This window comes from Phascolarctos cinereus, unplaced genomic scaffold, assembly GCF_003287225.1.
Source record: "Phascolarctos cinereus isolate Bilbo 61053 unplaced genomic scaffold, phaCin_HiC Scaffold_725;HRSCAF=1366, whole genome shotgun sequence".
In the NCBI taxonomy this organism is placed as follows: domain Eukaryota; kingdom Metazoa; phylum Chordata; class Mammalia; order Diprotodontia; family Phascolarctidae; genus Phascolarctos; species Phascolarctos cinereus.
This window is the reverse complement of record NW_027556097.1, coordinates 1,950,472-1,961,528: the sequence shown is the minus strand read 5'-3', so window position 1 is coordinate 1,961,528 and position 11,057 is coordinate 1,950,472. Positions and strand designations below refer to the sequence as shown.

At 36.1% G+C, this 11,057-nt stretch overlaps 1 protein-coding gene across 1 annotated transcript; it reads right to left on the bottom strand.

The window, feature by feature from the left end:
• Nucleotides 1-1,466: 1,466 nt before the first annotated feature.
• Nucleotides 1,467-3,841, bottom strand: GPR15 (G protein-coupled receptor 15). Its single transcript, XM_020977958.2, has one exon. It carries the CDS (start codon nt 3,688-3,690, stop codon nt 2,611-2,613), a length of 1,080 nt encoding a protein of 359 aa, XP_020833617.1. The 5' UTR covers nt 3,691-3,841; the 3' UTR covers nt 1,467-2,610.
• Between the last annotated feature and the right edge of the window lie 7,216 nt (nt 3,842-11,057).

Sequence of the window (11,057 nt, the reverse complement as noted above, 5' to 3'; positions counted from 1 at the left end):
TGACACATCAGTTCCATCAAACAATTGATCAATTCAGACGAGCAACTTGTCTGATTTCTTTGGTTTATTTTTTACTGAATTGTTTTCTATTCTGTCTAAATGGTCTAACTTTTACTATAAGGATTCTTGTATGATCAATTAGTGCAGGGATATGTTACGACTCTATGTTGATATTTAACAGTAGGATATGTACCCATTGGCAGTCTCAATAAGGAGTTTTCATAGGGAAAATAGATACCTTTGTTAATGCATCTTTTAATCCACATCCTCAAACTTGAGTTTTAAATATATAAAACCAAATCAAGCTATTGGTGGGAGGTCTTGAAAAAATTCAAGCAATCTCTTAAAGGAGACAAATAACTAATGTTGTGAGGAAGGGACAAATACTGTGACTATAGGTAGAATGCAAGTCATCTGAATGCTCCAGTAAATGGAAAAACTACTGGGCTGACTCCTTTTCCTGATGCTGATGCTTTTCATTTTAATCTATAGTTTTTCAAACTTGCGTGAAGTTTATGTATGAAATCTGGAACTGAATGATATAAAGAACAACTTGAAGATTTAAAAATTTTGTAAGTTATGCATAATGAGTTATCAAATGAAATGTTCACTTCCTAGTATAAAACTACAGCAATAAAAGTAAATTCTCTAACGCAAAGAGCAACAACAAAAACTATTATCTATAAGGGCACGTCCATCTATAAAATGGGTTTCTGTCCTTCCCCATGTCACTAGAATGTCAGTAAGATAAATGAGGTATTAAACTAAGCTACTCATTAAAATGAAGTTCTTTTCTTTTGTATGGACTTGACTTCTCTTTTCGTATATGTTTTAGTCTCTATATCTGACATTAGGAGGTCTGGTTATTTTTAAACTAATTGTCCGTTTTCTCAGAATATTTGATGTGCTGTAGATTATTGGATAAACATTTTCCTTCCATAACTGTTGGGCAGCTAGGACTGTGCGATGGATAGCACACAGGACCCGGAGTCAAGAAGACCTGAGTTCAGACCTGAGACAGCTAGTCGCAGACATTAGCTGTGTCAGCTTTGACAAGTCACTTAAACCAGTTTGCCTCTGTTCCCTCATCTATAAAATGAACTGGAGAAGGAAATGGCAAACCACTCCCAGTATCTTTACCAGAAAACCTTGAATGAGGTCACAAAGAGTCAGACACAATTGAACAAAAAAAAAATAAAAGTTCCTTCTATAACCATCATACTATGTTGATTAAATTTATTAGAATTTTTTTCAGTAAAGGCATCTTATGGTATAGAAAGAGTTTTTAAAAAGCTGAATGATTCATCTATAGAATTAAAGACACTTCGTTAAAAGCAAGTTTTGAAATTCCTTTATGAAATTATTGCAAACGAGAGTACAACATGTATTTTAAAATCCAATTAAAAATCAATAACTTGAAACATCATTATGAAAACAAACATCTGTTAATATCTCTAATCAGGAAGACAAATATCTTACAAAAGACAAAGACCCTACCCTATATATTAAAGATCACTAACATTTTAAAAAGCCATTTTTTTTCTCTGTAGGATAGCATAGAACATCTTACACAAATATTTATATCTTAGAACGCTATCTACACATGGTGAATAGTGCCATAGAAAACTGTGATCTTGGGATTTTAAAAACAAGTCATTCATTCCATTAGTTTGAATCCAGAAATCCAAATGCCACCCATTATATTATTAGCCATGTTTTACATTAGTCACCTATGTTATTAAAGCCATATAATTGCAGAAAGTTAAAACATTCATTTATGGAACTATTGCTAATGAGAGAGCATGACGCACATAACAAAACACCATTAAAAAGCATTTACTTAAAGTATCATCATGAAAATACCCTTCTATCAGTCTCTCTGATCAGTAGCCAGATCTCTTTCTAAGGACAGAACTTGACCTGTGTTTGCTTTCTTGACCCAAATACCATAAATCTATAAAGACTCCAGCAGACCAAAAAAGTATAGCAAGTTTAAAACAGTCCTTAGGATAGGGACAGGCTGTCAGCAGTTATGAAGGTTAAAAAAATGTTTTTGCATTATTCATCTTTACCACCACCCCTCCCCTTTCAGTTTAACCTAATTCCAGTCTCCCTGGGCTCCCTGCCACTCTACAAATATAGAGAAAAGACTAAGGGCAAAAGACAACTTAGAAACCAATGGGATTGAAGTGAGAACTTTGATTCGGATCTCAGAAAAAATCAAATACAGGCACCATAAATAAAGCTCACCCCAGACATTGTGACCATATTTGTCAGTGGCCAAAATATGTTCATTTTCTCAAAGGGTATTTCCAATAGAAGCACAATATCCAGAGAGGTGAGATAGTTCTTAGTAGAGAAAAAAAGTCTGAAGGTGTATCACAAAACACACTGAAGGGACAATATCAACTGGGATCCATTGCTCAAGAGTCCAAGAAGAACAGTCCTCCTAAGAGAAGACAGGCCACTTGAATAAATAACAATTGATTCAGTCACATCCATGGCCTTTTCTCCTTTCTTCTTTTTCCTGATAAAACCATTCAAATTGCCCTTTCCCCACCTCCCATTAAAAAAAAAACTTTTTCCTAAAAATATTTCACTCCCTTACTTTTACAGAGACACAGAACGCCTTCTCCTTCTAGAAAAATCCTCTCCATGAATGAAGTTGGCAAAGATCTTACTAAGGTGGCTGTCTGAGGTTTCAGTGCTGCTCCCAAGGTTGGAATTCTTCAGACAAGGACAAAGACAGCAGATAATAGCTCGCCGTATATAGCCATCAAAGAAATAATAAATGAGAGGGTTAATGCAACTGTTAGAAAATGCCAAAGGACCACTGACCTCCATGCCCACTTGAAGGGTGACTGAGGAAAAGAAGGGTTCTTCTTGCAGCCCAGAGATGATAGACAAAACCTTGAAAATGTTAAAAGGTAGCCAAGAGCTGACAAAGGCTGCCACTACGATGAAGATAATTTTTATGGACTTTTGGAGCTTTTTGTTGTGTTTTCCTGACTGCTGGTAGTATGCACACAATTTCCTTGCAATAGAACAGTAGCAGGTCAAGATGCTCAGCAAGGGGACAAAAAAAGTGAAAATTAAGGACATGAGGGCCCAAGCATGTTTAGAGAGAGTGGCTGGCTCTTCTGCACAATAGGGTTTGTCCTCGATCATTATGAGGTCCCTGGACAAAAGAGTGGGCAAGCCCAGAAGGCAGGAGATACACCAGACACTGACACAGACACCATAAGTGCAATCTTTCCTCCTGAATTTCCTGGATGCAGAGGGGCACATGATAGCCAGGTAGCGCTCAGCACTCATGCAGGTCAAGAAGAAGACACTACTGTGCATGTTGACTGAAATGATGTATGAGCTTCCCTTGCACAGGAATGAGCCAGTCCTCCACAGGCCTAAGGATGCCTCCTTATCTACCCAGAGCGGCAGCGTAACAAGGAAAATGAAGTCAGAGACAGCCAGGTTGATGATAAATATGTCAATCAGTCTTTGGCTTCCCTGTTTAAAATGTAAGGCTCCAATCAGGATCAGGTTCCCCACAACACCGATCAGGAACACAGCAGTGTAGAAGATGGGAAGGAAGACAGATGTGTACAGGACGTACAAGTGGTCATCCTCAAAGTCCAGACCTTGGCTAGTAGCGTAGATATCCAGATAGGTCAGGGGAGTCGTCTCATCCATCTCAACAATTCAGATACTGAAATGCAACAAGTCTTCTCACACCTTTGAGATATTTTGTGAGGATTTTTAAAATCTTGAGACAGGTTATTTCATACAGTGGCCACGTCTTTTCCCACCACTTTAAAGCTGCTGAGCAGAGCATAAAAGCATGCTTGTAAATCCAGCTTTTACTAATCAAAAGAAAAAAAAAAGAAAAGAAAAAAAGGCCAGCTCAGTCTAGTTCTGATTGGTTATGACTGTGGTTATCCTTATTTGCATTTGACCATGAAGCAAAGGAGTTGGTTTTTTGTTTGTTTGTTTTGATTTTTCTCCTTTAAAACTTCGAATTTGCTTTTTAAAATACTGTTTGGCCACAGTTAAAGGCAAATAAGCTCATCTTTTTGGAATACCTTGCCTTCCTTTAAAGTGATGGGTGTTTGTTTTTTTTTTCCTGAGACCTAGAAATCTTCTATATTGTTTTGGGGGGTTTGAAGGGTGTTGTTTTCTTTTCAAAGTTACAGAATAGGGGATACTGGTGATGATATTGAGAAACCCCATGTTCACATGATTGTCAAAAAAAAATGTGGAAACTATAACTGGGAATGATAAAAGGCAATGGTTGTTTCAATTTAGAGCCTTGAGAGATTGAATAAATAGCTCCAAGTTCATTCCATTTTTCTCTAGGTCTTTTGCTTTTATTAATTGAATCCTTATTCAACTGCTCACAGAATTTTTCCAAACCTTTTCTTTTCTTATCAAGTCTCCCCTAAGTTCTCTTTCTCCTTCCTACTCAGTAAGTAACTTTCCTTTTATTTCCTGAAAAAAAATTAAACTATTCACTATGAGTTTCCTCTTTTCTTCTCTTCAACTCAAAACCCTTTGATATCATTCCTGGTTTTCTTTGTCTTTATTCTAGTCTTTGATAACGTCTAAGGCCAACCCCTCCACAAATTCCCTTGATCCCATTCTTGGCCATTTTCTCCAGCAGATTGTTCCTACTATTATTATGTCTATCTCTCTAATCTTTCATCTCTCCTGATCAACTGATTTTTTCTTTTATTTATTTTTCTGAACTTAAGAAATAGAACAAGCATTTCTATAACATAATAGAATGGTGGAAAAGATGATTGTACATGACACTGCAAATCTGTTATGTACAACTTGCTATTCCTTTTAAAAATATGAGTTATGATGTAACTTTCTTTTTTTTCTTCCCTCTCCCTCACCCTAAAGATGGCTCCATTAGACACAAATACGTATATACGTATAAAACCATTCTATACCTACTTCTATTTATCAGTTCTTTCTCTGGATACAGATAACATCTTCCTCCATATATTCTTTGTAGTTAATTTGGATAATCATAATAGTCTAAATGACTTAAACTGATTCTCTGCTGCTTTCAAATTTGGCCAAGTCCTACCCTGCCATCCTTAAAAAACTTTCAGTAGCCCCTACTATCTCTTCAAACTATCGTCCTATATCTCTTTTCTCTTTCTCAGACTTCTAAAAAAAAATTCTGTCCCTGCTATTACCTCTACTTCCTCTCCTCTCATTCCCTTCTCAACCTTTTGTAATCTTGTTTCCTAGTTGATCATTCAACAACTGAAACTACTTTTCAAAGTTACCAATAATCTTAGTTGCCTAATTTGATATTTTCTAAGTCCTCATTTTTATTGACCTCTCTATAGTATTTGACCATCCTCATCACTTTTTCTTGCTGGCTACTATCTTCTCATGCTTTTTATGATAATCCTGGTTTCCCTTCTGATGGCTCCCTCTCAGTCTCTTTGGAAGGCTTATTCTCTGTATCATTTCTACTAATGTAATTTCTCCTCTAAAGCTCTGTTCTCTTGTGTTATCATCATCATCATCACCATCTTCTTCTTTGTCTCTGTTTCTGTCTCTCTCTGCCTCTGTCTCTCTGTGTCTGTGTCTTTGTCTCTGTCTGTCTCTGTCTCTGTCTGTCTGTCTCCCTCTCATCAATTCCATATGTTTAGTTTTCTATGCAGATGACTCTCAGATGTACTATAGGCATCATGCCCCCATCTCTCTCTCTCTCTCCTGAGGTCAAGTCACATCACTTACCTCTTGGACATTTAAAACTAGATAGATCTATGTGGAATTCCAGGATGTGATTATTTTCTTAATGTTTAATGATTGATTTTTTATACTAAGATAAGTTTAAACTAGAGAAAGGAAAAAAAGAAGAAAAAGATGTTGAGTGATTTTTTTAAAAAAACCTGGTAAACTTTCTATTGTTAACTCACTGTTATTGAAACAACATGAGAAAAATAATAATGACAATAATAATAACTGTACCTAACCCTAAGCTGTGATTACTGAAACTTGCTGTTTGTGGTAAAATGTCTTAAAACTGTAATTTGAATTTTGTTTTTAATTCAGATAATTAATTAATAATTTAATTCAGTATGACTAACAGTAATATAACATTAATATTAATAGCAGTAATTCAAGAAATTCATTCTTGAAATTCAAGAAAGGTGACATGAGCTGCTCAAAGGGAGTGTGACTTGAGAACTGCTGTAAGTGGATATCTGTCCCTGGGAAGATTTCGAGGACAGCCTTACAAAAGTAATGGCAGGAGCCTCTTAACTCAGTTTGTGCTATTTCCTTTTTGAACAGGAATGTCTCCTATCTGCTTAATCCTGAACCCGCCTATAATTGGCTATTCCAAAAAGTTAGCTATGACTCGTAACTGAAATTAAACAGAAGTAAGAATGCTTTATGCTGTTATACCTGTGTTACATCACTCTGTACTCTATACTCCAGGCTTAGGCCTGGAGGAAGTCTTGAAGTTGTTACAACAACATCCTTCCTTCTTCCTTTCTGAGCAAATCTCTTTAATTGTACCAGGTAAAACCATAATTTTTTGAATAATGAATCTTGTTTTTGTAATCTTTTTTTTTTTTTAACAATGAACCTTGCAGGGCCCCAGCATTTCTGAGCTGCTATAATGGGATGCAAGTATAAGGTACTTTATTAGGTAACTTACTTTGATCTTCTTCCTATAGCTCTGTTGCTAGAGAATCTCTACAAGTGACTTAGAACCAGCAGAAGGTCAAAGAAATCCCTCTACAAACCTGCTCTAGTAACAAGACACATAAGATACCGTTCAGTTTTCAGCCAGCACTCCTATGTCCATTTCCTGCCCCCAATCAAAACTAGCAGTGAGCCTTTTACTAGGTAAGCCCTCCTGATGATGTGAACCACACTTGCTCAAACATGAACCATGACACCTACATGGCCCATAACTTGTGAGTGTTAAGTTGAAGAGGTTGCCAAGAAGGGGTGCTGTAGAATTTACTTTTTATATTTTGCTATTTTATCTTATTTTACATACATGTTTTTGTTTGGGTATGACAGATATACCAATCAGCATGAAAATAAATCTCCACAAAGTACATTCCCTGAAAACAATTAAGCAAGCCTAAATGAATGATCGTGACTGATAGTGCATACTATTTTACACTTCTGCTCATTACTATTTGTAACCAGAAAGGAACATATGTGCTTTAACTTTAATAATTTGGAACCAACTTTTTCCATTATTTTTGAGCTAAGCTGATTTTTTTCCCTTTAGATTTATCTTCATTTGCATTGCTGTAGTTATTATTGCATTTATTCATTCTCAGATTTTAAATAATCATTTATAGGAGATGGAAGCAAGGACAGGTAGTAGAGGATGAATTTAAGTGCAACCCTATTGGAATCATGTCAACAACACTAACGCTTAGAATGATGTGAGACCAGTGAAGGGAATTAAGAACAACAGAAAGGTGTTTAAAGCTAGAGAGGGGGAAAGAAGAGAATCAACGAAAAGATGGAAGGGCTCCTCATGACAGATGGGACAATAACAGAAGGCAGAAAGATTCAACTTTCATTATTCTTCTATTTCCTCAGCCAAAGTCAATAATCATGGAAACATGAGAATAGAGAATGGAAACCTAAAACTAAGGTAAGTAGGGAGATAGTAAGAAAGCTCTGGGTTGATCTTGAGAAGTACAAGTAACCAGGTCCAGATGAATTGCATCCCAGACTACTGAAAAACTTGGTAGACATAATTACTGAGCCACTTCCAGTGACCTCCTAAATAATGTGGAGAATAGGAGAGGTCCCTCTCAAGACTATAGGAGATCAGATGTCCGGATTTTTAAAAAGAGAGAGATAAGAGAATAGATGCCATAAACTACATTTCTGTGAACTTAATTTGCCTCTGGTAAAAATTATTGAATTTATTATTAAGAGTATAGTTATCAAACATCTGGAAAAAGAATATGATGATCACAAGGAACTAGCAAGGCTTCACAAAGTATGTCATACCATGCCACAAGATAACAAAGAAAACCAAAAGGGTAGTTGGTTATTGTTGAAGGGGCAGTAAACATGCATACCTTGTTGATGGAGCTAAGACTTAGTTAGTTTATTTTTTTAAGGACCTAAGATGTTCATGCACTTTAACTCAGAGATTTGCAAGTATATACTCTAAAGTAGTTAAAAAAAGAAAAAGACCTCCTATGCACCAAAACTTAATACTAGTACTTTTATGGGAGCTAACAACTGGAAACAAATCACATTATCAGTAATTATAACAAAGAGCTAGCATGTATATAACTCCTTAAGGTTTATAAGGCACTTTACATATTTTATCTCATTTTATCCTCACAAAAACCCTTTGAGGTAGGTGTTATTTTCTCTATTTTATAGATAAGGAAACTAAAACTCAGAAAATTACTATGTAACCCTGGGCAAATAACTTAACCTCTCTCAATATCTGTTTCCTTATCTATAAAAGGGAGGCAATAATAGTACCTACCTCACAAGCTTGTTGGAAAGATCAAATGGGATAATGTATGTAAAGTGCTTTGCAAATCTTAACCTACATAAATGTTAGCTATTATCATTATATTAATTGATGTAGAGAAACAGAAAACAGAAAAAAATATATACAACTACAACAATAAAAATAGAGCAATAAAAACAAAACAGCATTGTAAATGTGGCTGTTTGTTCAGGAGATTGAGAAAATATATTTCCCTCCTTTTTTTGCAGAGGTCAAGAACCATATGTATGGATTATTTTATATATGATCAATATGTTGGCTGATTTTGTTGAACTAGTTTTTTTTCTCTTTTTAAAAAAATGTTTACAAGGAGAGGTTCAAGGGGTCATGTGGGAGAACTATAATCAAAAATCATTTTTAGGCACCTACCATGTGGCAGGCACTGTGCATGGCACTGGGGATTTAAAGATTAAAAAAAAGTTATACTAGCTCTCATTGGACTAGAAAAAAATACTGTCCTCAAGGAACCTACATTCTAGCAGGGGAGATAGCATGTATATATAGAGAATATCTAAAACAAATACAGGATAGTTTTATGAAGGGAAGGTCAGGGAAGTTTCCATGTAGAAGGTTGCACTTGAGCTGATTCCTGGTAAGTGTCAAAGATTCCCAGAGATGGGGATGAGGATGGAGTATATTCCACGTATGAGGGAAAGCCATTGCAAACTCACGGAAATGGGAGATGGGCCATAGTGTGTGAGGCAAAGGCAGATGGCCAATATGACAGAACTGTATAGTATATGAAGAGGAGTAATGTGTAAATAGAATGTAGAGATGGTAGGAAGAACTTTAAATGCCAAACAGAGGAGTTTATATTTGATTCTGAAAGTAATAATAGAATACAACACATAATAAATAATAAATAATGACAAAATACACTGAAGCATATTGAGCGGGGTATGGGGGGTAACATGCTAAGACCGGAGATTAAGAAAAATCACTTAGGTAACTATTTGGAGAATGTATTGGAACTGACATAGATTCAAGGGATGGAAACCAAAGAGATGAATGCAATAGGAAAGGGGAGAAGTGATGAGGGACCTTTCTATGGTGGTGGTTGTAAGTAGAAAGAAGGAGATATGTACAAGAGTTGTTTTGGTAGAAACAATAAGATTTGGCGCTTGATTGAATATATGAATGAGTGAGATAGAGGAGTTAAGGGGAATACCTTGATTGTGAGCCTAGATGACTGAAAGATGGCAGTGTCCTCAGTAGTAATAGGGAAGTAAAGGAAATGTATATGTTTGAGGGTTAAATAAAGTAAGTTCTACTTTGGGCATGTTCACTTTGAGATGCCTATGGGAAATCTACTTCAACATGTCTGCCAGGTCCCGGTGAGGAACTGGTAGTACTCAGGACAGAGATGAGAGCTGAAGATATAGATCTAGGTTTCATCTGAATAGAGGTGGCAATTGAACTTAGGGGAGCTGATGAAGTCACACCAAGTGAGATGACATGATAAGAGATCTCAGGATGGAACCTGGGGATACGCCAACACTTAGGGTGTATGACTTGGACAATGATCCAGCAAAGGAGACTGACTTAGTCTACTACTTAGTAGTAGAGAAGAGAAGAAACCAGAGAGAGCAGTGTCACAAAAAACCTAGAGAGGTAAGAGTGTTTACAAGAGGGTTGAGGGTCATCAATAGTGTCAAGTAATGCAGAGAGGTCAAGAAGGGTAAATATTGAGAAGAGGACATTAGATTTGGCAATTAAGAGATTTTGATAACTTTGGAAAAAGAAGTTTTAGTTGAGTGATCAAGTTACAAGTCAGATTTCAGAAGGTTAATGAGTGAGTGAGAGTAAGGAAGAAGAAGCACTTAGTGGAGATTGCTTTTTCTTTTTTCATAATTATTTATTTTTAGTTTTCTACATTCAATTCCATAATATTTTGAGTTTTAAAATTTCTCCCCATCCCACACCTCTCGCCTGCCCCAAGACAGCGTGCAATCTGATATAGGTTCTACTTATACATACATATTAAGCATATTTTCCCATTAGTCATGATGTAAAGAACAATTACAACTAATGGAAGGAACCACTAGAATGAAGCAATAAAACAAAACAACAAAGGAAAAGGGGAGCAAATAGTATGCTTGCATATGTATTCAGATTCCACAGTTCTTTCTCTGGATGTGGATAGCAATTTCTATCATGAGTTTTTTGGAGTTGTCTTAGATTCTTGCATAGCTGTGAAGAGCCAAGTCTATCAAAGTCACTTATCACACAATGTGGCTGTTAAAATGTACAATGTTACTTACTCTGTACAATGCTCTCCTGGTTCTTCTCATTTCACTCTGCATCAGTTCATGTAAGTTTTTCCAGGTTTTTTCATATACCACAACTTACTCAGTCATTCCCCAATTGATGAGCATTCCCTCAATTTCCAATTCTTTGCCACCACACAAAGAGCTGCTATAAATATATTCGGATGTGTGGGTCCTTTTCCTATTTTTATGATCTCTTTGGGATACAGACCTAGAAGTGGTATTGCTGGGCCAAAGAGTGTACACAATTTTATAGC

Coding starts and splice junctions, on each gene's coding strand:
- GPR15 (XM_020977958.2), bottom strand. CDS start 3,690: ATGGATGAGACGACTCCCCTGACCTATCTGGATATCTACGCTACTAGC.